Below are 27,116 nucleotides of genomic sequence, written 5' to 3'. Positions count from 1 at the left end.
TTTATCAAACATTTTGTGCTTTGCCCGCAAATCGTTGCGGCACATAAATATTGCCAAGAAGCTGTTGGTTTGCCTGTAAGCTGCAAAGAGCTGTTGTGAAGATTTGTGTTTGCCTGACCAAAGTGGTATCATAAAGTAGCTGTTGGTTGAGTGTCAACTGCAACACACGTCAAAAGGCGTATCAAACAAACTATTGGACGAGAGGTGTTATACAAGTTATTGGATAAAACACGTATAGTCCCGGCTGAAACTTTGTGGAAGTTCATCTTCTGAGGAAGTGGGTGAGATCTCTTTTGCTGCTATTTAAGAAGGAAGTTCTGGTATAAACAAAAGGTCTAAGGTACATTTTTGTAATTGGTTGTTTGCTTCAATTTTGATCGGTGCGATATCTTTAGACCACAACCCGAGAAACAATTTTAAAAGAAATTTGACCTTGCCGATTTTCACCTTGCAGATGTAGTTGATGGATTTTATGTGTTCACCACTTTTGTTCCTTAAGACAAGAGCTGCAGTTCTCTGAGAGAAAATAAAATTTCTTAATGGTTTGGAAGATATGATCCTGAAAAACGATGCCTTTGACATCAAAGCCTCAAACCTTTGGAGGCCTATAACCGCGAAAGTTGGTCTTTTTGGTCTTCTATCACACTGCGGTGTCAGAATATGGTTAATAAAACATGACAAATTACACATAGTGTATATATGTATGTAGATAACTTCCATTTTATTTTTATAACATTTTGGTTTCATTTGATTCCCCCCGAAGTTTTGATTTAAAATTTTGTTTGTAATTTTTGACGGGTAAGTAAGTGGTCATATATATCAAAAAAAGTCGGTTTGCATTTAAAATTTTGTCCATTTTTTGCAAATTTCGCAAATACTGAGTAACATTTTACAGATATTATGCAATATACTCACTGACATCGCTTCGTGATAACTTTTTAGTGATAATTGTCTTTAAAATAATTAAAGTTTTTACATTTTTTCTTAAAAGCAGAAGTAAAACCGCGATAACTTTTGTCCGCAACAACCAAAAATTTGCTCGCCATCGGATTTGTACTGTGGAAATTTTTCTTATTTTGTACACAAAATTTGTTGATGTTGCGCGAAAAGAAAAACAAGTTTTTGAAAATGGAATATGAAAGAATTGACAACATTTTCCATGATTTCCAATGATGGTCATTAGCATAAATGCTGAGGGTATAAAAAATTTATCAAAGAAAAATTTTTACGTAGATTAGTAGATATCAGTGATACGGGCCTGGCCATATTATTGCGTTACAATGATTCCGTTATTACAATTACAATGTTTTTATTCTGGAACTGAACATTAACAGTTAATCAATGATGTCAAACTATCACTAAATTGACGTATCAGAAACAATGTGCGGGAAGCAGTTGATGGATGCATCGTCGCCATTCAGACACAAAATAGGGAAATCCGGTAATAGATGCAGATAATGTGTAATGGTTCTGCATTTTTCTGAAATAACAGGTTTCGGACGGCCTTATGTGATGCCGTGTTATGACAATCGCAAAAACTTTCGCAATTTTTTTATTTGTTCCCTGTTCAGTTGGGCTACATGAACTAAAGTTTTAACTATGAAAGAGAAAAGTGCGTATGAGTTGGGATATTCTTCCTACGCAATATCAAATCCATAATTTCAATTCGATAATGTTATGTTATTAAGTATAATTTCACAAATCAAAGGACTTACCGCTTGACAAATTCTGTTGTTGATTCGTCGATGTAGTTTGATCAATTGAAATGGGACCACTACCGGCAACAGAAATAAATTGCTGTTGTTGTTGATGCATAGGCAATTGTTCATTGATTTGATTAGTCTGTTGTTGCTGCTGCAACTGAGTCGGAGGAGCAGCCGAAGCCACGCCCGGTGTGATTATAGCACCGGCTGGAACCATTTGTATCTGCGCCGAACGCTGAGAACCACATTCAGAGACATCATCTTCAATCTAAAAAAGAAAAAACCCAATGGTATTAGTAAGATATACTTGTTTGTAATAGAACTTAACTAACATGTGGTGCTATTGGTCCCGTTGCTGCTGTTCCTTGAGTATGCATTACTTGCATTTGACCCATTTGAGGATCTTCATAGATTTGCATAACGCCCATTTGTTGTTGCATTTCATGCATTTGTGGATCATAGATTGGAGTATAGTTGGGACTCAACATACTTGTGGGCGTTTCGGTAGTTGAACCGGCATTTTGATTTATATCATCTGTGGCAATAGAATGCATTTCATTTGGATTCATGACATACTCTTCGCCGGGATATATATGTGGTGGATGCCAGATCATGGTAGAGCCTTCACCACTGGCTTGGCGTTCATCGACCACTTGGCCAGCCATCACGTCTTCCGTCGGCATGTACGGATATTCGGCCTGATTGACAACGGGCGGAATAAAGTAGCCGTAATTATAAATGTGTGGATTATTATAGACTGGCATTGGTGAAATATAAAAGGGAGCACCAGCGGCCGGTTGGGCTGCTGGATTTTGACCTGCATGAATTATTGGTTGTTGTGGAGGGAAATATGGTGGATAACCATATTGATATTGTGGAGCGTGTGTAGCGTATGGGCCCTGTGGATGAGCAGCGACGTAGGGTATGCTAGACATTATTTGTTGCGACTCAACGGCTTGTTGTTCTTGTGACGGCTGTTGATTTGTGTTTTGAGCACCAGCTCCTGGTGGAGCAGGGCTTCCTTCATGCTGTTGAGCCTGGTGGTGATGGTGCTGCTGTTGTTGTTGTTGTGGAGTATGACGCTGTGAATTGTAGTCATTGCGACGAGAGCCACTGCCACCGCCTCGACCTCGTCCACGTCGTGGTCCACGTCCGCCTCCACCTCCAGAGTGGGTATTCATCATTTGGCCCGTTGGAGGTAAAGCCATTGGCACTGGCATGGGTTGCATTACGGGACCGCCCTTAAACGAAAGAATGTCCAAATAAGTTATTATTTTAATTAAGAAATTTGGTTAAAAAGTTACCTGTTCTGGTGGTAATTCACCATGTATGTAATGTGGAGTTCCAGCTGAATGTATCCACCCACCATGGGGAACAGCAGTTTGTGGCCAACCATGTAAATTGACATTGGCAGTGACGTTATTTACATAAACATTGCTCGACAGCGGAGCTGGTATCATGGTTGAGTACACGGCACCCGGTTGAGGATGGGGATGATGATGTCCCGACATTCCATGATGGGCAGTGGCAGGAACATACATGTTAGCAGCATGCATTTGAGGATTATACACGCCCACCACACCCGGTATTGGATTTTGCGGTGTTGCATAGTTGTTGTTGCCAGTGTTAGCTACAGGTGGTGGTGCTACAGCTACGGTTTGAGTTTGATTGTTGTTGGTGTTTGTTAATGCCACCGCTGTTACTACTCCAGTGGGAGTAGTTGGAGCTTGATTGTTGTTATTATTGGCATTCATGTTATTATTGTTGTTGTTTGGGACTTGTGTCGTTGTATTTTGTGTTTGTTGCTGCTGTTGTTGTTGTTGGGGTGGCGATGATTGCTGACCAACAACCGGCTGCGTATACTGCGCCATAGTTAAGATTTAAAAACGCACCTGATGCCAACTTTGCAGTAGTTTCCAATCCGTCCAAAAACTATAAAAACTTGTGTTTTTTTATTTAAGACAAAAATGTCATCAAATTCTAGAACAAAGGAAAAATGGAAGTTTCAATTAGATAAATAAAAAATTGGATGAGGCAAAAAATAAGACAGGATTTAAAAATGAATATTTATAAGATTACAACTTAAACTTTTATGTAGGGGAACTTTCTCCTCGGTGAGGTTGTGAAAACTCTGCTCTGTATGTTTATAACAGCCACTTATCTCGTCGAGTTCCGTGATGAAACCCTCACCCGTAACTACAGTCCTGTTTTTTGTGTCACGCAACTGTTAGGTACAGGTAGGTTAATGCACTTATAATAATTGTTCCACAAAAATCTCGTACGGGACAAGGGAGACTTCTGTCATATCAATGAGTGCACCCCGATTCATAATTAGGTCCATGACATGGGACCTACTGTTTATCGCAGAGTCCGAACGGCGTATCTTAAGACACCACTTGTAGGGGGGTATTTTGCCACCGTTGAAAATTTTATGTTGACTGGCCGGGGAATCGAACATACAACCTTCAGCGTGCAAAGCGGTTGTGCATACCATTGCACCACGTTGGCACCCAGGTTAATGCAGTTAAAACCTACGTGTTAGTTTAGATGCATTAAACTAACATCAGTTATAGTTTTGTTTTCAGGTTTTTTAACAAAAGTTGGCACATCCAAGATATTGTGGAGGGACTGAATTCAACGGAATTCAATATATGTATATAGCCTTCTTAATGGTAAAATATCATGGTAAAATATAATTTTACTCGTTAAGGCGCCCAGATATCAACCGGGCTCCGTTCAAATCCAGTTGTTACCATACTTTAAATTTCGAAAGCCACCGATAGGCATAACACAGTTAACACCCCTGTAGGACTACTTCTGCACTCTCTGAATTCAACGGTTGTATAGCCTTCTTAGCAGGTCAGGTACATGGTAACATGCGGTATGTAATAATATGCCTTTACCATTTTGGCCCAAGACGCTAAAAATAATCACACTGTATTTTGTTGGTGACAGCACAAGAAGTTTCTCTTTCTCAAACAAATCTGAAATGGTGGACAGACCATTTTGATTTCCGGTGGTAATTGATTATTGATTTGTTTATATTGATTTGTTATAATATTCATCCATGTGGCGCACCCATCTTTATCATGAGATAACGTGACATACGTCCCCTGCACTCCCGGAAGCTTATCTAGCTTTGGGAGAGATTACTGAACAATTTGTACTGGAAAAGTTGTCCAACGGTCATATTGATCTATTACTATGACATCTATTTGTGCTGCTTGTAAAATCAATAAATTTGTGAATACTATTTCTCATTCCTATTTTAAATATAATATGGATGTTGCCAACTTCTGCTCGGTTGTACCCAATTGTAACTTTAAAGTAATATGTAGTAATGTAATCGAATGTGGTTTCTTTTTGTTTGGTAAAAATCTTCTCATATAAACAAGCCAAAGAATAGCAATAAATTGAAGATATTCGGTGGCACATGAATAGCACAGTGCAAACATATCGACATGTACGTAATACCTACATATGTATGTACATATGTATATAAATGAAACACCAGCAGTTGCTAAGACTTTTTCAAAATCTATGACACATTTAGTGCAAAAAACAGCAATATTTCTGCCCGGAGTATGCAAAGAACTAATTAGCTAATGAAATATGTTTTGAAACACCAGTACCGGCTAGATGTTTATATTCTCAGCATGTTTTCGCAAAGGACAATCACTAGTTGAACACTTGCTGTGGTGTTGAATGTGGATTAGCATTGCTGTGGTGGAGTAGTAATGCTGTAACATAATACGTACGCTTAAATAACAAAAAACGACAAAATTGCGTGTCATCGTCACTTCTCTAAGTGAAATAAATTACTTCTTACCTATTGGCCGTTTCCGTTTTCAGACTATGAACTAAAAACATGTCATAGGTTAATTTTTGTTGTTGCTGATGTGTTCCTGTGACTTTTCTGCTAGATAAACCCTTTTACGCTTCCTTCACTCAAACAAAGATGGATAGTTGTCCGGCCCCGGCTGTTGGTCAACTTTCTTTTGTGTCAGCGTGTGTGTAAGCGGTGGTATCAGCAAAAATATTTCCTCCGTTTTTCTTCAAGCTCCGCACCGCTCTAATGTGATTTATTTAAACGGCACAAACACACACATGCAAACTTAACACAAAAAATCAGAAGACGATTCCTGTTGGAGTCTTTGGAACCACTTATTTGCTTCTGGCCGGCTTAACTTTCTGCCACTTTACAACTGTAGTAATGCAAAGGAATTCGTCGGACAAATATTCAAAAAATTCCTGCTTGTTTTTTTGTTTGTTGCAAATTTTTGCTGTTGGCTGTTTGTCTTGGCCTACTGGCCAACGAAAAACACAACCTATAATTTAATTGATATCTTTATTATGAACGTTGCGGTTCAACATTAATTATTGGTCGTTTCGTGTTCTTGTAGATTCCAGTTAATTCGTATATTATTATTGTAAAATTTTCATAAGAATTATGCGGAAATATTTTCAATTTTCACGTTGCGACCGACATCAGAGAACCGAGCCATAGACAGATATTCGTAGGCAACGGCGTTGGAAGAATTTATTGGCGGCGACATCGCTAACCGGCACTCATGGTACAATAATACAGGTAGCATTATCATGCCAGCTGATGGTAACATAATGTGTCAATTGCATTCAGTTGATGTCAAATTTTGACATCTTATGTTACCAACAATTGCCGATGCGGCTACCTGTGTATTTGTACCATGCCGGCACTTTTGTTTATATTATGGTAGGCAATCACACAATGCAATTTTCGTTCCCACATTTTGTCGAAAAAAGTATTGTCAAACACTAAAGCCACACGCTGAAACTTTCATTCGAATTTTCCCAGTATTTTGGCGTTCATAGATCGAGTTCCATACTCAGTAGTCACACGCGCAAAATTTGCGACGAAACTTTCCCATTATTTTGGCGTTCATAGATCGAGTTCCCCAATACAGCATTTTCATAAAATTACTTTAGTATGGAACTCGATCTGTGAACGCCAAAATAATGGGAAAGTTTCGCCGCAAATTTTGCGCGTGTGAGTACTGAGATACTAAAGTAATTTTATGAAATTACTGTATTGGGGAACTCGACCTAAGAACGCCAAAATAATGGGAAGTTTCGTATGAAAGTTTCAGCGTGTGGTTTTAGAGAAAGATATACAACCAAGCGTGGTACAATTAAAAAGGTAGATGCATCGGCGAATTGCTACAACAAAGCAACTTTTTTTGTAATGTAAACTGTCAAAATTTTCACTCAATAATTTGTACAAATTTGTACAAGTCCATTAACTTCTTGTAATCGGTGCCACCGTGGTGCAATGGTATGCACACCCGCCTTGCACGCTAAAGGTCGTGGGTTCGATTCCCCGGCCAGTCAACATCAAACACTTTTCAACGGTGGCAAAATGCCCCTCAGTAATGTTGGCGACATTTTCTGAGTATTTCAGCCTTGTACAACTTCTCTACAAGTGGTGTCTTAGACACGCCGTTATCGACTAAGGTATTTTGTATGGTACTGTAGAGTAAACGAACAACAACCAGTAACAGTTTGTACAAATTGTAAGTAAGTCCCGGTCCACACTACAGTAATTTCATTGAAAAACTTCATGAAATTATGCGTTTCTAGATCGAGTTCCATTGTAGAGCTAAATCATAAAATTGTTGTAGTGGGGAATTCGACCTAAGGACGCCTAATTTCATGAAACTTTTTAATGAAATTTACTCTAGTGTTGACCTAGACTAAACGAACAGACATAATTGGTCTGTTCCTTTACTTTTAAAAATGGTAACAGTGGCAAAAAATTGTAAAAGTGGTGAACTGGTCTCATATAAATTGTATGCTTTTGAAAGTAACCCTGCGTTTACAAATGACAGGACAGTTGAGTTCATGTACTGATTGTCAAAACCCCAAAACTTGCCTGTGTGACGTAGGCGTCCAGACAACTGCAGAAACAGTTGTAAAATTATGAATGAAAATCAACGATTTGTTTTCGTTTTCCGTTCTCTTATTTTGTTTTTGTACAAGTTCTTTTGTTTTCAGCACATTTGAATTATCATCTCACTGCTTTTTCAGAAAAATGTCAAAAATTTGTTAACCCGACTGTCTTTGAAAAAATGATGGACAGCTGGGAGCCAAACGACAAATATATGTATGTGTTAGTAAATCAGAGTTATATTTGAAGACAAACTGCCTGGTGTAAACGCCTAGTAAAGGAACACTTTGCAGGTTAAAAATGGTAAGAAATGGTAACCTCAGGCACGTAATGGAACAGAGCTAATAAAGACAAGACATAATAGGTCTGTTCGATAACACAAAAGTGTGTTCAAATTTGTATAAACTTTTACAAAATGCTATTCGATAAAAAATTTGTTCAGTAAAAGAAAAATGAGAAGAAGTTGCAAGTACTTGCAAATACTTTTTACTTGCGAAGTTATCGAACAGGCCTAATACATGCAACAAAAAATGTTAATGAAAAAATATATAGAAACATTACCCTTAACAGAAACAATGCAGGCTACAGTAGTGGGATTCTGTAACTCATTTTTGCTGTTATCGATAATTGTCGGTAAAATTAAAATGCTTCTAATTTCGATAATTAACGAAAATTGTCGGTAAGTTAACGATGAATAGATAGTAGTCACTAGTAGAGCTGGCAAAAAATCGATGGCACTATCGATAATATCGATTGTTATTTAAAAACTCAATATCGATAGATAGTTTTGCCTATCGATATTATCGGAATAAAAACCGCTAACCTGAAATCCATTGAAATAAATAGAAATTTCGCCGCTTTTCGGTTATGTGTGTGTAAGAAAGTAAGTCCGTAGTCACACGTACACATTTTTCGGTAAGATAAAATGTATTTTTTTACATTTTTTATAAAATAAAAGCATTTGTATATTCTCCTTTACATTTCTGTGAACTACTTTTGCATAATTTCCAGAAAATCATTGACATTTCCGCCATTTTCATCTCCAAATTAATGGCGATGACAATTTAACGATAATATCGATAGCAATCGATATTTTAAAACATTATATCGAAAATATCTAATGTTTGGAATATCGATGGTTTGCCAGCTCTAGTCACTAGCCTCTACCGACACAAACAGTGCTGCCAACTTTTCTTTATGTTTTAGTCATAATTTTGCGATTTAATTTTACCGATTTTTGTCGGTAACAGCAAAATGAGTTAAGCTGAAAACAGATACAACGTTTGATTAAAGTTTTGCGTTGTGCGTCGAGAAAAAAACAACAACAACAGGGCGACGACGATACCAAAGTCCAGCGTTTATCTGTTTGTCGGCATATATTTCAAATGAATTTGAATTTTTCGGCATCATGCCCAACAGTGTAAAAACGGCCAAAACGACACAAAACTTTACCCAAACGTTGTATCTGTTTTCAGCTTTAAGGCCGCTGCACATACGGCGCATTGAGCGTTGCGTTACAACAACCACATGAAAACTTCAGTAAAAGACCGTTCACTTTTGTCAGTCATCAGGCAACCACAAAATATTTTGTCGTTGTTAGACGGTTGGACAGTTATCGATAATTCCGAAAAATCGAAAGTCAAAACTGATCGTGTGTACTAGAGCTGGCAAAAAATCGATGGCACTACCGACAAAATCGATTATTTTTTAAAAATTAAATATCGATAGATAGTTTTACCTATCGATATTATCGGAACAACCTAAAATTCATTGAAATAAATAGAAATTTCGCTGTTTTTCGGTTTTGTGTTTGTGAGAAAGTAAGTCCGTAGTCACACGTACACATTTTTCGGAAAAGTAAAATGTATTTTGTTAATACATATTTTTATAAAATAAATGGTTTGTTCCAGTACTGCAAGAATCTACTAATTTTTACTATTTTTTTCCGATAACACAAGGAAAAAATGTTATCGTAGTAAAATGTAGTAGCTTCTTGCAGGTTCTGGAACAGAGCAAAAACTAATTTTTTACTCTCTTTTACATTTCTGTGAACTACTTGTGCAAAATGTCAAGAAAAGCATTGACATTTCAGCCATTTTCATCTCCAAATTAATGGTGTTGACAACTTTACGATAATATCGATAGCAATCGATATTTAAAAATATTATATCGAAAATATCTAAAGTGGGGTTCAGACGATCAGTTTTGACTGACAGCTTTGCTCAAATAATCGGTTGCTTGCCAGTGTGGTCGTCCATTTTTGTCAGTCATCAGGCAACCACAAAATTTTTTGTGGATGTTGGACAGTCAGCTGTTGGTTGTTTGTTTGTTTGACCGTGTGAACGAAACAACGTCAGTCAAGGAATAAATTAGCAGAGTAAATATCAAATAAAAGTTAAAAAAGTCGTGTGTTTTTATTAATTTGATTGATTATTATTGCAAATAAGAGATAAAAATAGCAGACAAAAATCTTTTCCTTCATTTTAATATCGGCCAAGCAAAAAATTGCAAACAAAACGACAAACATGGACAACGAAAATGAATTTTTAAAGGAATTTTTCGTTGCTACGAAATGCAAAGATGCCTCTGGGACATAACCAGTCCAGAATATATGATGCGCGACATTAAAACAAAAGCATATGGAGAACTACTAAATGTTATGAAGAAATACAAGAAGGATTGTTCTATTGACGACGTCAAGAAGAAAATAAACGTAATCCGCTCATCGTACAGAAGGGAATTGAAAACAATAAAGCAATCTGAATCTTCTGGAGCTGGAGTGGACAGCGTTTGGCTCAGAATCTCGAATTTCTTTTAAAATATTCACATGTGAATATTGTTTTCGGGAGGCTATCCATTTTTTTACCCACTTCCTTCTTCTTGTCACTTTATTTTCTTCCTCTAAAAGCGAAATGATCAAAAATGCACATCCAATCTTTTTGTCATCCATATTTATTAATAAAAGTTGTTATTTATATGATTTTATAGATATATGAACACAGTAATTTTTCAACTTGACTGTTGGTTTGTCATCCAACTTGAATGACTGTTTGGCCGCTACGAACAGCACAACAAAACTGAAGCAATCGATATTTGACCAAAAGCTGTCAGTCAAAACTAATCGTCTGAACCCCACTTAATGTTGGGAATATCGATGGTTTGCCAGCAGCTGGACGGTTGGACAGTTGAACAGTTATCGATAATTCCGAAAAATCGATAAATCTCAAACTGTCCAGCAACCACAAAATATTTTGTGGTTGCCTGATGACTGTCGAAAATGAACGGCCACACTGGCAAGCAGCCGATTATTTGAGCAAAACTGACTGTCAAAGCTGATCGTGTGTACCCCGCTTAAGCGGTCCGGAAATAGATGTGTTCCTTTACTCACCTGAGGTTACCATTTTTGCCATTAACCTGCAAAGCGTTCCTAAGTCCCAATTTACATTAGGCGAGTTTACTTGCGGCAATTGTCAGTTTGATGAAGAGAGGGGTAAGGAATATGGTAACCCTTTACCTCTCAACACCCTCTTTCACCGACAAACTGACAATTACCGCAAGTAAACTCGCCTAATGTAAATTGGGACTTAACACCAAAAAGTGGCAAAACTGGAAGCAATTTTCAAGAGAGTGAGAGTGGAGAGAGCGAAAATGGCTTTCTCTTCTACCACATGCTACCAGCAAAATTTCTGCAGGTAAAAAATGGCAGAACTGATTTTTCGACTTTTGTTTGACGATTATTTCACAATGAAAAGAAAATGGACGAAAAACAGAAGAAAAAGTCGAACACTAACAAAACTAAATTAAAAACTGTGAAATAAAAGACGAAAATTGATTTTTTATGTTTCTTTTTGACATTGCTGCCAGATCTACCATTTTCCGTTCCTTTACTTTTCTGGTAAAAATGTGCATGAGAGAGCAATTTTGAGCAATTTTGACACTTTCTCTTTTACCACCCTTACCATTAAAAAGGTAAAGGAACAAAGCTAATATCTATGCTTTTGTTGACATTTTGCACAAGTACTTCACAGAAATAATAACAATTGCTTTTATTTAATAAAAATTGCACAAAAATGCAATAAAACCTTTTTATTTTTAACAAAATTCTACTACTGTTTTTTCACAACTACTTTCTCACGTCCACAAAACCGCATAATTTCTATAGATTTTAGGTTAGGGATTTTTAGTCCGATAATATCGATAGACGAAACTATCTATCGATATTGAATTTTTAAAAAATAATGGATATTATCGATAGTGCCGTCGATTATTTGCCATCTCTACTAGACAGCGGAATCCAGCACATTTGTATATCGTGCATATTTTGACATATTTGCATAAAATGAGTATATGCAAAAATAATGGCTGAAATGTGGTATTAATGCCCGTAATTTCTAGCCCTAGGTAACCGGGTAGGTAGCTACCTATTAGTTATTTTACCTACGCGTTTGGTAATTTCGACGTGTCATTTACCGAGGCGTGTAAATTTTGTAAACGTGAGGTAACATTGGTGATTGTCATTCATTATTTCGTAAAACATTGCCACATATACATAAGTGTTTTACAATTTTTAACACATTGGCAATGATCAACCAGGCAAAATCCTTGGTGTAAGTATCACGACCGTTTTCGACCCGGTAACGTTACCTACGGAATAAAATTATGAAATTTTGCTTACACGGGGGATATCTATGAACTCATAGATAACTACGAGTAGAAATTACGGGCATAAGTTTTCGTTAGTCCCGGGCCACACTACAGTAATTTCACTGAAATTTTGATATGAAATTATGCGTCTCTAGATCGACGTCCATAGTAGAGTAATGCTTGGTTTACATTTACGAAATCCACTCGATTTCAACTGTCAATTCCTTTGTGTACACGTCAAATGAAAACTCATCTGCAATCCATTCGATTTCATTTGACGTTTAAACAATGGAATTGACAGTTGAAATCGAGTGGATTTCGTAAATGTAAACCAAGCTTAAAATCATAAAATTGCTGTAGTGGGGAATTCGAATTAAGAACACCTAATTTCATTAAATTTTTTAATGAAATTCACGCTAGTGTGGACCGTGACTTAGAGGTATGAAACTTTACACCTGAAATTTGTCCGCATGGGTCCACGTCTTCATATAGCCCCCATATAACGGTACCTCCGGATTTCTGGTATTTTGATGATTGTGGCCTCAATATCCCTCCGAAATGGCTGAAATTTGGTATTAAGTTTTCCTTGGGAGTATAAAACTTTCCACCTGAAATTTCTCGAGGAGGTAGTTGCACTTGTAGAAGTGAAGACTGAGGGTGCCAAGACATTTGAAGGTTTTTGTTTTTTGGTTTTTTTTTAAAGTTCGAGTATCCATACGTTATTGAGTTGTTGGAAGGTCAAGAGGTCGACCGTGGCATTGATTACCACGGCAAATGCTTGACAAACCAAGTTCGTTACCCGTTAATTCGTCCAGGTATCAACGAGGCTCCGTTCAAATACAGTTTACAGGTACCCCACTACATAACAAGTACCCACGAGTATTACGCATAACACCCCGGTGTTGGGGATCTCTAATGGGTAGGAGATTTCTATCTGGATAACCTTTGGTCAGTCGCACTTTCCCGTTCTCAAAAAGTCATGTACAGTATGCTATAATATGCAAACCAAGATATTTTTTTCGCCATTTTTTTTTTCATGCATATCAAACATTCATGTTTATTTTTTTAATTTTCTATAACCAATGAGCTATCTTTCAGATAAATAAATCATTTTTGGAAAAGATTACCCTATTTCATTACCTACCTAAAAATTAAGTTCTATTCTGCCGACATTACGACTTTAAAAAACAATTTTTTCGTTGCAATTATCCATAATTATTGTTGTAGAATGAATTTTTGAATTGTACACTAATATTATAATAAATTTTAAACAACTTAGTGAAGGATACGTGTTTATTTTCACACGTACCCACCCAGCAAAAATTTTTGGAAGTTGTGCAATTGGAGTTATGATTTCACAACATCTTTCGATCTAGTCCAACAGAGTTATGAAAAATGCACTCCGTTCGATACATTTTATAAGCAGTTGCTCTAGAGATCCCTACAGAAAAAAACAGTTGGTTGATCCCTACACATTTCTTCAAAAGATAATAGCTCATTTAGACTAGCCATAAATCCTCGACTGGATTTAATAAATCCAGTACAAATCTCATTGCATTTAGATATACATTTTGGAGGATTTAAATGGCAGTCAGCTGATTTTTGTTCATAACACAATTACCAAGGTGGATGCATCAGCCCATCTGCACGAATGTGAAACGTCAAAAGATTTTTTTGTAAATTGATTTCGTCTTAAAAAACATACGTCAAATTACAAATTTATTGTTTAATACTATGTTTACATTTACGAAATCCACGTGATTTCATCTGTCAATTCCTTTGTGTATACGTCAAATGAAAACTCATCTGAAATCGATTGGATTTCATTTGACGTTTGAGCAATGAAATTGACAGTTGAAATCGAGTGGATTTCGTAAATGTAAACATAGTGTAATACTGAAAATGTTAGCATATTATGTTACTAATTCTAACTAAAGAGCAAATAAATTATAATTTTATCGCAGTTTGCCCATCTAAAATAAATAAACGAATTATTTTATCGTTTAGACATCATAAATATTAGTCTTGGTTGATTAAAATCAACTTTGTACATCAAAACAAATTTATTTTTTCCGCCTTGTTTACAAATTTTTACATTTTAAATTGTTTTTAGTGTAGCAATTCACCGATGCATCTACCTTGTTTCTTGTGCCAGCTTGCAACTTTTTGTATTTTCTAGCAACATGTTGCTAAAAACAGAGTTGTATACGAGGATTTATGCCAGATTTAAAACAAATCCACTCAATAGGATGATTTATTTTTGTATGGGAAATCTGGTAGATTTTGGCTGGATTTAGCAAATAAAACCTGATAATGCGCTAAATCCGGCTAATGGTGTCATATCTAAATGGCATATAAGCAAGAGTGTATACATTTCCAAGAATTAGTTATAAAATAAAGAAATAACAACTTAAGTTGCAAACATTTTTGCGGTAATTCACGAGACGGAAATTTTAATGGATTGTAGTTGGAGTCCATGTCGAAAGCTGAACTAGTGATGGGAAGGCAACATAAAACGATTTTAGGATGATGAAAGAAAATCAGATGCGCTTGGATTAAATCGAGAACGGAGGAAGTAAGCTCAAATGTGATTGAATTTATTGGAAACTTCTTTAATTTGTGTTTATATAAGCTGTGTTCCTTTACTTACCTGAGGTTACCATTTTAACCATTTGTTACCATTTTTAACCTGCAAAGCGTTCCTTAACCCCGAAAAGTGGCAAAACTGGAAGCAATTTTTAAGAGAGTGAGAGGGGAGAGAGAGCGAAAATGGCTTTCTCTTCTACCACAGGCTACCGGCAAAATTTCTGCAGGTAGAAAATGGCAGAACTGATTTTTCGACTTTTGTTTGACGATTATTTCACAAAATGGACGAAAAACCGAAGAAGAAGTCGAACACTGACAACACTAAATTAAAAACTGTGAAATAAAAGACGAAAATTGATTTTTTATGTTTTTTTCTGATATTGCTGCCAGACCTACCATTTTTCCGTTCCTTTACTTTTCTGGGAAAAATGTTCATGAGAGAGCAATTTTTAACAATTTTGACACTTTTCTCTTTTACCACTCTTACCATTAAAAAAGTAAAGGAACAAAGCTATAATAAAGTTCTTTGTGTTCTTATTTTACACAAATAAAAAATGCATTTTATTTATTTTGGGATATTTCGCAATGGCTTGCATTTTTATTGCATCTTTAGACTGATTTCTTTATTTTATAAGAAATTCTTTGAAATGTATAGACTCTTGTTTATCTTTTAAAGAAATGTGTAGGGATCAACCAACTGTTTTTTTCTGTAGGGATCTCTACAGCAACTGCTTATAAAATGTATCGAAAGGAGTGCATTTTTCATAACTCTGTTGGACTACATCGAAAGATGTTGTGAAATCATAACTCCAATTGCACAACTTCCAAAAATTTTTGCTGGGTATAAATGCCCAGCAAAAAGGTGAATCACTACATGTTTACCCAGCAAAAAGTTTGCATCCGTGGATGCAGTTTAAGCTGTGTTCCTTTACTTACCTGAGGTTACCATTTTTAACCTGCAAAGCGTTCTTTAACCCCAAAAAGTGTCAAATCTGGAAGCAATTTTTAAGAGAGTGAGAGAGGAGAGAGATAGCAAAAAATGGCTTTCTCTTCTACCACAGGCTACCATCAAAATTTCTGCAGGTAAAAAATGGCAGAACTGATTTTTCGACTTTTGTTTGAATATTTTTTCACAATGAAGAAGAAAATGGACGAAAAACAGAAGAAAAAGTCGAACGCTGACAAAAATAAATTAAAACCTGTAAAATAAAAGACGAAATTTGATTTTTTATGTTTCTTTTTGACATTGCTGCCAGATCTACCATTTTTCCGTTCCTTTACTTTTCTGGTAAAAATGTTCAATGGAGAGCAATTTTGACACTTTTCTCTTTTACCACTCTTACCATTAAAAAAGTAAAGGAAAAAAGCTTTAATCAGTACAAGTGTACAGTACAATTGCCGTTGGAGTACATCTTTTCCTATGAATTCACTTATGAATTTTACAAGAGGGCGCGCAGCTAGGATGCACTCCATTTTGCTTCCACAGCACACAGCTAGGATGCACTCCATTTTCGATCCAAATCACAGCTTTTGATGTAGTGTTTTGGATTGAATTTAAAGGACCTCTTCGGATTGCATTTTTAATCAGTCCAAAGATGCAATTAAAATGCAAGCCATTGCGAAATATCCCAATATAAATAAAATGCATTTATTATATGTGTAAAACAAGAACACAAAGAACTTTATTATATAAACACAAATTAAAAAAAAAGGTTTCCATTAAATTAAATCACATTTGAGCTTACTTCCTCCGTTCTCGATTTAATCCAAGCGCATCTGATTTTCTTTCATCATCCTAAAGTCGTTTTATGTTGCCTTCCCATCACTAGTTCAGCTTTCGACATGGACTCCAACTACAATCCATTAAAATTTCCGTCTCGTGAATTACCGCAAAAATGTTTGCAACTTAAGTTGTTATTTCTTTATTTTATAACTAATTCTTGGAAATGTATACACTCTTGCTTATATGCCATTTAGATATGACACCATTAGCCGGATTTAGCGCATTATCAGGTTTTATTTGCTAAATCCAGCCAAAATCTAAAAATTGGCACATGGAATGTGCGGAGCCTCTATGAGGCTGGTAAACTCTCCAACACTATATCGGAAATGGAAAGACTAAACGTCGATATCCTCGGAATAAGTGAGACATGGTGGCCCAAAAATGGAGAGTTCACTTCTCAAAACATGAAAATTTACTACTCGGGCAATAACAATCAAAACCATAGGAATGGAGTAGGAGTAATTTTAAAAAATGCAGTCGCGCAATGTGTTACGGCCTTCATCCCGAAATCTGATCGATCTTTACTTCTTAAATTAAAATGTAAGCCTATTGACATAAACATTATTCAAGTATATGCACCAACTGCTGATAAAAGCAATAACGATATCGAAATTTTCTACAAGGAAGTCGAGGATCTTTTAAAAATGACAAAGCCACACGAAATAACTATAATTCAAGGTGACTTTAATGCTAAGGTAGGAGCAGAAAGAGTTCCTGGAATAACAGGACTATATGGACTAGGTGAAAGGAACGAAAGAGGCGACAGACTAGTTCAGTTCTGCCAAGAACATAAAATGAATATAACTAATACAATGTTCTGTCTCCCCCCAAGAAGGCTGTACACTTGGAAATCGCCCCAAGATCGAAAAGGACATATTGTACGCAATCAAATAGATTTTATTTTGATTAACTCGAGGTATAAATCGTCGGTTTTAAAAACCTCAACCTACCCAGGAGCGGACGTTCCATCAGACCACAATCTCCTGATGATGAAGCTGCGAACAAAGATTGCTGTAATGAAGAAAAGAAAATTTCGACGGAAGTTCGACGTAGCGAAACTCAACGATGCAGCTTTCAAAACAAGCATACAAAACCGGATAAACCAAGAACTTAACGAAGTCAATAGAGAAAATGTTGAAAGCATATGGAACGATGTAAAGAGCAAACTCAAACCCATAGCAGAAGATACTCTCGGATATTATAAACGATCTAAAAACAAGGAATGGATGACACAAGATATATTGAACTTGATGGACCAGAGAAGAAAATATAAAAATATTAATCATGAATTATATTGGGAGCTGAATAGGGAAATTCAAGCTTCCATACGCACTGCAAAAACGGAATGTCTAAAAAACCAATGTCTGGAGATTGAAAGACTACAAAAACTACACGACGATTTCAACCTCCATCGAAAACTAAAAGAAATTGCCGGTGCATACCGAAAGACGTCATCAAATGTATTGTATAATAAAAGCAACAAACCCTTTGTTGGAGCATGATAAATATTTGTTTTTGTTTTTTATTTCACATTTCATTTTATTCTTTTTATAATTTTTATTGATTTAATTTTTACATTTTTATTTGAATTATTTACTTAATGTTAACGTAGCTTGATTTATTGAATTCCTTAGTTGTAAATATTAGTATTAAAATAGTATGTAAATATCATTGAAGTAACTGTAAAGAAAGAAAATAGAATTAGGATAATGAAATAATAAAAATGAATTAGTTGTGTTGATACTTACCCGCCAACTACAAGCGTTTCTCTCTCGTCTTCTTCTCACCGTCCAAAGAATCCGTAACCTGAAAATAAATAAAAATAATTAATTAAAACTTATAAATAATTTGATTTTATAATTTATACTCACCTTAAATTAAAGAGTGATCATTTTGGTGCCGAAACCCGGGATATAAAGTGTCGGTTGTGTTTTATTAAGTTTCTATAAAACCAAATTTTGCTAAATTGCTGCAAAAGAAGAAGAAGAACATTAATAAAAAACCGTGCTTAACATAAAGACCTTTTACATAAAATATATACTTCCCGCATTATTGCCTGTTGCTGTGTTGCAGATCTTCATCAATGCCCCGATTCTGTGATTGCCGTCTCTGCAAATCCAAACATAATCAGGAGAGTGATTCTGATTCACAGGTAAAAGCGTTGTAATAATTTGTGTGAATCCTAACCTGTAAATTGTTCAGGTTTAGAGAATTTGTAAATTGTTCAAATTTGTCTGTAATATATACACTTCACACAAATTATCACTATACGCTTCATCATTAAAACATATTTACATTTTGTGAAACGCTTTGGCAATAGTTATTCGCGGCAAAATAACACAAACTTAATTATTACATTTAAATTAAGTTTGCTTTTCTTTTCCTATTCCGCTTTGTATTTCACTTTGTCAGCCGTTCCAATTGTTTGTGTTGTTGGTCTTTTCAAAGCACCACTCTCCGCGATTATTATTCAATTTTACTTCGCGAGTGAAATTATTTACACAAAATATTTATTATTTTTGGCAATTTGATATAATTTAATTATTATTTTCGCACATTTGCCACTTTTCTAATATTTTTCTTTTGATTTAATTTCATTAGTGCCACATACTTTGTGAGTAATTGAGTACCCATCTTCGGTTATTCAATTTGATCAATTGTGTTATCGGTGTTATCGATATACACAAAATACTTAAGGGTGCTTTAGACTACGCAATTTTCCAAAATTTCTAATTTACTGAAATTTTTGTGTTTTCAATTGTCGAACTAAAATTAATTAATTGAGATAGTATTAATATACTATTTTAAAGCTGACAATTATATTTTTATTACAAAAAAGCGAGAGTTTATTTGATAATAAACTTGACATTTCCTACCACTAACAAATATAAAAGTGTGTAGAGTTTTTCTGTTGTTTGAAACTCCTTTAAACTTATTGATTAATATCAAAATGGCTGGTGGTAAGAAACACCAAAGTAATCCTGATACGGAAATAGCCAATTTGAAGCAACAACAGGAAAAAATAATAAAAAATATTGAAAGAATTAAGACTTCTTTCCGAGAAAAGAAAATATCCTTCAATTCATTTGAATTAGAATGTCGATTAGACATTTTAAACAAATATATTGATGAGGCAATGCATTTGCAATCCGAACTAGATATTCTAGATCCCGATAATGATGATCGTGGTGAATTGGAAGACTTATGTGTATCGGCAAAGTCCCTATTTTTAGGAGTTTTATCTAAAAATAGGAGGAGCAGTATGCCTGAGACTTCTTTTTGTGCTCAATCGCATCAATCTAGATTGCCAAACATGAAATTGCCAAAATTCAGCGGAAAATATTCCGAATATAAGAATTTCATAAGTCTTTTCGAAAACTTAGTTCATACAGATCCGACATTAACAGACATAGAGAAGTTTAACCATTTAATTTCATGCTTGTCCGATGAAGCACTTGGCACAGTCAAAGCTTTTCAGATTTCTGAAGAAAATTACCCCAAAGCATTAGCCAGCTTAAAAAAGGTTTATGATAATGATTGCTTAATATTTTTTGATAATATTGCCAAACTTTTTGATCTTCCTGAGATCACCAAACCTTCGGCTTCTGCTTTGCGAAGCATGATTGACACTGTTTCTGCCATTTATGATTCTTTGTTGTCTATTGGTGATGACAAGAAGATTACGAACGCAATATTAATCCACTTAGTTATGTCAAAGGTCGATCCAATCACTAAGTCCAAATGGGAAGAACAGCTTGACTTCGAAAAGCTCCCATTATGGTCTGATTGCGAGGCTGCATTAAATAAAAGATACCAGCATATTTCTGCTGAGGAGTCTTCTGGTGCAAGACCCAAATTAAACAAACCCAAATTTGATAATCAGCCTAAAAGGAATTTCAAGACTTCACTTTCTGTTTCTAAACAGAAACAATCTCCAGAAAAGTGTGTCTTCTGTAGATCTTTGCAGCATAACATAACAAATTGTTCTTCTTTTACTGCTGTACCAGTTCTCCAAAGATTTGAATTCATTAAAGCCGTCCCTGCTTGCATTAATTGTTTGAAGAAGGGTCATACGGTGGCCAAATGCAATTCAGGAGTGAAGTGTAGAGTATGCAGTGGTGCACACCATTTCTTACTGCATCGATATGCTTCTGATAATCTAAATTCAAATCTGTATCAAGAGCAGCCCTCTACTTCCAGTGCTTCGGTCAACCATTCGGCGTCGAGTGAAGGCGTAATTTTGGCCACAGCACTAGTTCAGGTAAGAAGTAGTTCTGGGAAATACATTTTGGCTAGAGCTCTTCTAGATTCCGGTTCTCAACCTAATTTGATTACTGAGGACCTGGTACAGAGGCTTAAGGTAAAACGAGAAGGTGGCAGATTAAATTTAACTGGGATTTCTGAGTTATCATCTTTCTCAAAGAATAGTGTCCAACTGTCTATAATGTCGAGACTCAATTCTACCCAATTTTCGTCTAAGTTCTGGGTATTGAGTTCAATAACAAATATTCAACCCGATAAAAGGATATCAATTTCTGATTGGAACATTCCTAAAAATATTGAACTGGCTGACCCTAGTTTTAATGAACCTCGGAGAGTTGATTTGTTAATTGGTGCTGAAGTTTTCTTCGAACTTCTTTGTGTAGGCCAAATCAAACCAAATCCGAGTCTTCCAGTTTTACAAAAAACTTCGCTTGGCTGGATCGTAGCTGGAAAATACGATGAGTCAAAGGGGTCCACTTCTACTATATGCCATTTAAATAGTTCAATAGGGAATAGTGAAACGATTGATGCAATTGTTAGAAAATTCTGGGAGTTGGAAGAGATTCCAAATAATTCATTAAAGATTTGGTCTGATGAGCAAAATAAATGTGAGGAACATTTCCAAAAATATGTGCGACGTTTACCGTCAGGGCGCTTTCAAGTGTCTTTACCTTTCAAGGAAGATGTGAAACGTTTAGGTTCGTCATTTGAAACTGCAAAAAGGCGGTTTCTCTCTTTGGAAAGGAGACTTTCTCATGACGACACATCTAAAGAAATGTACAATTCCTTTATGAAAGAGTATCTTGACTTAGGTCACATGGAAATGACAAATAATAAAATTCCTAATACGCCACATTATTTCATTCCTCATCAATGTGTTTTCCGACCGCAAAGTACAACTACTAAACTTCGCGTCGTTTTTGATGCTTCGAGCAAGACATCTTCACATGTTTCGCTCAACGATCTCTTGATGGTTGGTCCAACTATTCAAGAAGAGTTGTACTCCACTCTGCTTCGTTTCCGTCTACATAAATATGTAATTACTGCAGACATTGAGAAAATGTACCGTCAAGTTTTACTTGACGAGAAAGATAGAGATTTTCACTTAATCCTTTGGAGACAAAACGATAGTGATCCGTTACAAATTTTCAAATTGAAGACGGTCACTTATGGCACATCTTCTGCGCCATTTCTGGCAATACGTTGTCTTAGCCATTTAAGCGATTTGTCCAAAGAGACTTTGCCAATTGGGGCTGAAGTTGTTCGCAACGATTTTTATGTTGATGATTTATTGACTGGTGCTGCTGATTTGAGTAGTCTGCTCACAATTCGTGACCAAGTGACTACCATTCTCAGTTCTGCAGGATTCAAATTGACCAAATGGTTCTCAAATCATCCTGACTTTAATGAAACAAGTTGCAGTGAAAAATTATTGCACTCAGATTCTGAAACTGCAAGAGCATTAGGAATTCATTGGGCTCCAAGAAGTGATGTTTTCAAATTTTATATTGAGGGAGGCTTTCAAGATATGAAGGCTACAAAACGACACATTTTGTCAATATCATCACGTTTGTTTGATCCCCTCGGTCTCTTGTGCCCTATAATTACCAAAGCAAAAAGGCTCTTGCAAGAACTTTGGATTAATAAATTAGACTGGGATGAATCGATTCCTATGCGTTTGAATACAGCATGGGAAGATTTCAAATTTAACCTTTCGAAGTTAGATACGATTCAAATCCCAAGATTCGTAAACACGACCACTTCCTCGAGGATCCAAATTCATGGGTTCTCAGATGCCTCGATGCGAGCCTATGGCTGCTGCTTTTATGTTCGTGCTTTGGACTCCAGTGGAGTTTCTTGTCGGCTTTTAACAGCTAAATCCAAAGTAGCACCGCTCAAAACAATGTCTCTTCCGAGATTGGAGCTATCAGCAGCACATTTAATGGCAAATATGTGGTTACGAATTAAACCAATGATGAAGTTTGAAGTTGAAAATGTATACTTCTGGTCCGATTCCGAAATTATACTGTATTGGTTAAAAACCCATCCTTCAACTCTGGCCACGTTCGTCTCTAATAGAGTCGCAGAAATTCAAGAATGGTCAGAAAGCGGTATTTGGCGCCATGTGCCCACTAAACAGAACCCAGCCGACATAGTGTCGAGAGGATGCAGTGTTGAAGAACTTAAATCTTCAATATGGTTCGAAGGACCCAAGTTTCTGTTAGACGATATGTCTAAATGGCCTGTCAACAAACATTTTGAGTTGACAGAGGAAGAAAAATCATTGGAAGTAAGAAAATCCAAAGTTTTATTGGCGTCAGATAGTAAGACAGATAAGGAATGTTCTGAGAGCATTCTTCTAAAATTAATAAATGATCACTCATCTTATAAAAAGCTTCTTAGAGTGGTCTCATATATCTTTCGATTCGTTGATAGAGTTAAGAAGCGAAAGATTCCAATTTCTATCTGTCTTACAGCTCAAGAGTTGAATTGGTCTTTCCTGAAATTGGTCGAAGTAGTTCAAAAGTCCAATTTCTCAGAGGATATTGCTAAAATAAAGAATTCAATCTGCCTAAAATCGAATCTTCAGAAGTTAACGCCGTTTATACACGATTTCTCTGAGTGTAAAAGAACATTTTCTCTCTTAAGAGTAGGTGGAAGGTTGCTTAATGCGAATTTACCACATAATACGAAGTTTCCCCTGTTGCTCCCAAAAAAGCATCATTTTGTTTCGATATATTTGAGAGATTTACATTTCAAAAATTGTCACGCTGGTATAAAGGCCCTAGTAGCTTTGTCCCGTGAACGAATTTGGCTAATAAATGCCCGTGAAGAATGTAACAGAATAGTTCGGAATTGTATTCATTGCTATAGATATAAGCCAAAGCTGATGACCCAAGTAATGGGAAATCTACCCACTGATAGAGTGAGAGCTTTACGTCCTTTCTTAATAGTAGGCGTAGACTTTTGTGGTCCCGTTGATATTACATTAAAAATACGCGGGCGACCACCTACCAAAATGTATATTGCCGTCTTCGTTTGTTTTACGTCCAAAGCGGTTCACCTTGAATTAGTATCTGATTTGTCATCTGATGCTTTTATTCTTTCTTTTAAAAGGTTTGCCGCAAGGCGTGGGCTCCCATGGAAGATATGGTGCGACAATGCGACAAACTTCGTCGGGGCCAGCCGAGAACTGAGGGAACTGCAAGAGAGGTTCCTAGCAAGCCACAAAGCCGTGGAGGAATACGCAGCCTCGTGCAGCGTGCAATTCAAGTTCATTCCTCCGAGGGCTCCTCATTTCGGGGGCCTGTGGGAAGCTGCCGTAAAACAGGCGAAGTTCCTGCTTCTGCGAGCTGTCGGCAAAGTGTTGCTGACACAAGAAGAGATGGTAACGATGCTCGCAGAAGTAGAGGCGGTGCTAAACAGTCGCCCCATAGCACCGCTGTCTCCAGACCCCAACGACGAGGAAGCTCTGACACCCGGGCATCTACTAGTCGGAGCGGGTCTGCGTTCGCTGCCGCCAGAATTCGTCGACGAAGACAGCGCCAACAAGCTGACGTGTTGCAAGCGTTGGCAGATGCTCTGCGCTCTCAAGCAGAGGTTCTGGCGGGCCTGGTCCAGGGATTATATCCTGGGCCTGCAGGGCAAAGGCAAGTGGAACCAGCCTCAAACCAACCTCGAGATCGGTCGCCTGGTGATCGTGCACGAGGACAATCTGCCGCCCCAAGAGTGGCTGACCGGACGAGTCGTCAGCGTAGCAGAAGGCAGAGACGGAAGAGTAAGGGTAGCAGAGGTCCAGACCAAGACGGGCAGATTTAAAAGGCCAATTGCAAAATTAGCTCCACTACCAATGGGTTGAAGTCCTGAGGTCCTTCAATGGGGCCGGAATGTTGGAGCATGATAAATATTTGTTTTTGTTTTTTATTTCACATTTCATTTTATTCTTTTTATAATTTTTATTGATTTAATTTTTACATTTTTATTTGAATTATTTACTTAATGTTAACGTAGCTTGATTTATTGAATTCCTTAGTTGTAAATATTAGTATTAAAATAGTATGTAAATATCATTGAAGTAACTGTAAAGAAAGAAAATAGAATTAGGATAATGAAATAATAAAAATGAATTAGTTGTGTTGATACTTACCCGCCAACTACAAGCGTTTCTCTCTCGTCTTCTTCTCACCGTCCAAAGAATCCGTAACCTGAAAATAAATAAAAATAATTAATTAAAACTTATAAATAATTTGATTTTATAATTTATACTCACCTTAAATTAAAGAGTGATCACCCTTATTTGACATTGATGAAAAGAAAACTTTATGGAGAGACTACATAAAAGAAGTATTTACGGACGACACCAGATCAATCTTTGAGCAGCACTCCCAGCAACATCTATCAGGAACAGCAATAAGTAGAGCAGAAATAGAATCTGCAATAAAGTCGCTAAAAGATAAAAAAGCGTGTGGCCCAGATGAGATTCCCTCTGAAATTTTAAAATTAATAAATCATGAAAACATGGATCTCTTAACAAAATTATTCAACAACATATATGATACAGGCCTATACCCACAGGAGTGGTTAAAATCGACATTTATTACCATCCCTAAAAAAAGTCACGCTAAATACTGTCACGAGTTCAGACTAATTAGTCTTATGAGCCATGCTCTAAAAATATTCCTTAGAATTATTCATTCAAGAATATATCCGAAATGCGAAAGCGTAATGGGAACGTCTCAGTTCGGCTTCAAAGAAGGCATGGGTACCAGAGAAGCCCTTTTTTCCATAAACACTCTGATACAAAAATGTAGAAACGCCCAAAAAGATGTATTCCTATGTTTCGTTGATTTTGAAAAGGCCTTCGACAACGTACTACATGATAAACTGATTGACATTCTTAACTCAATAAACATAGATAAGAAAGAAATACAATGTATAAAGAGTCTATACTGGCACCAGACTGCTCAAATTGAGGTAAACGGAGAAATGACGGAAAGTATACCTATATCCAAAGGAGTCAGGCAAGGGTGTATACTGTCTCCATTGCTTTTCAATATTTATTCAGAACAAATATTTCACGAATCGATCAATAGATTGCGAAATGGCATCCATATAGGCAGTACGGTTTTAAACAACATTAGATATGCTGATGACACAACTCTAATGGCACATAACATATCCCAACTTCAGCACCTTGTGGATACACTCTCAACTTGCAGTGAAAAATATGGCTTAAAAATTAATATCCAGAAGACAAAATTTATGATTATAAGCAAAAAAGAAGAACACAATAACGCCATATTAAAAATACACAATTCAAACATACAGAGAGTTAAGACTTTTAAATATCTTGGAGCTACAATTACCGAACAATGGGACTCCTCGAAGGAAATAAGATGCCGAATAGAGTTGGCGAGAGATGCATTTCTGAAATACAAGCGAGTTTTTACCAGCCATGACGTCAATCTTAAAACGAAGACTCGATTTGTCAAAGCATATGTGTGGTCAGTCCTACTGTACGCAATGGAGGTGTGGACAGTGAAATCTGCCGATATTAAAAAGTTAGAAGCCTTTGAAATATGGATATATCGGCGAATATTAAAAATTCCTTGGACTGCTCATGTTTCAAATGCTGAAGTATTGAGGAAAATGCATTGCGAAAGAGAACTCATCACAGCCATAAAGAGAAGAATAACTGCTTATTTGGGACATATTATGAGGAATCAAAAATATAAATTATTACAAAATATAACCCGCATAAAGATTGAAGGAAACCCCATTAGAGGAAGGAAAGAGTTAACATGGCTTGATAACATCACGGAATGGACTGGTATTCGAGATGTCACAAATCTATTAAGCATGGCGAGAGACAGAGAGGGATTTGCAGATTTGATAAATAATGTATGAAAACAAATAATGTATATATGATAATTGTAATTAAATTGTATTGGTCGCTAATATTCGGAAAACGAATGTGCAAATAAAGAAGAAGAAGAAAAAAAAAGGTTTCCATTAAATTAAATCACATTTGAGCTTACTTCCTCCGTTCTCGATTTAATCCAAGCGCATCTGATTTTCTTTCATCATCCTAAAGTCGTTTTATGTTGCCTTCCCATCACTAGGTCAGCTTTCAACATGGACACCAACTCCACTCCATTAAAAATTTACGTCTCGTGAATTACCGCAAAAATGTTCGCAACTTAAAGTACAGTAC

General features: G+C 36.3%; 2 protein-coding genes and 1 long non-coding RNA gene across 3 annotated transcripts in view; 1 reads left to right on the top strand and 2 right to left on the bottom strand.

Moving 5' to 3' along the window:
• Usp10 (ubiquitin specific protease 10) overlaps positions 1-6,229 on the bottom strand; it is a 196,388-nt gene extending 190,159 nt beyond the window's left edge. The window contains exons 1-4 of the mRNA XM_073982135.1: positions 5,533-6,229; positions 3,008-3,683; positions 2,036-2,944; positions 1,716-1,971 (exon numbers count right to left, since the gene is read on the bottom strand). Coding sequence (XP_073838236.1) covers positions 1,716-1,971; positions 2,036-2,944; positions 3,008-3,574 — 1,732 coding nt within the window. The 5' untranslated portion in view covers positions 3,575-3,683; positions 5,533-6,229. The remainder of the gene's footprint in view (positions 1-1,715; positions 1,972-2,035; positions 2,945-3,007; positions 3,684-5,532) is intronic.
• Positions 6,230-18,147: 11,918 nt separating this feature from the next.
• Positions 18,148-19,241, bottom strand: LOC141400880 (uncharacterized). The gene is made up of 4 exons (XR_012412215.1): positions 18,935-19,241; positions 18,511-18,748; positions 18,388-18,445; positions 18,148-18,319 (listed from the first exon to the last, which is right to left on the bottom strand). It is a non-coding gene; the product is annotated as an uncharacterized lncRNA (long non-coding RNA).
• Positions 19,242-21,677: 2,436 nt separating this feature from the next.
• On the top strand, positions 21,678-24,099 carry LOC141403078 (uncharacterized). Its single transcript, XM_073985244.1, has 2 exons — positions 21,678-23,226; positions 24,020-24,099. The coding sequence occupies exons 1-2, from the start codon at positions 21,678-21,680 to the stop codon at positions 24,097-24,099; spliced, it is 1,629 nt and encodes a 542-aa protein (XP_073841345.1).
• The last annotated feature ends 3,017 nt before the right edge of the window (positions 24,100-27,116 follow it).

This window comes from Musca autumnalis, unplaced genomic scaffold (genome assembly GCF_047663935.1).
Source record: "Musca autumnalis isolate F117 unplaced genomic scaffold, ASM4766393v1 scaffold_4, whole genome shotgun sequence".
Lineage (NCBI taxonomy): Eukaryota > Metazoa > Arthropoda > Insecta > Diptera > Muscidae > Musca > Musca autumnalis.
This window is presented reverse-complemented; position numbering and strand designations above follow the sequence as displayed.

What these genes read in the sequence shown, in the direction of transcription:
- LOC141403078 (XM_073985244.1), top strand. Translation starts at nt 21,678, where the DNA reads ATGTACAATTCCTTTATGAAAGAGTATCTTGACTTAGGTCACATGGAA. An exon ending in AGTTTTATTGGCGTCAGATA is followed by an intron (nt 23,227 to 24,019) that starts GTAAGACAGATA and finishes TTCTTTTAAAAG; the next exon opens with GTTTGCCGCAAGGCGTGGGC.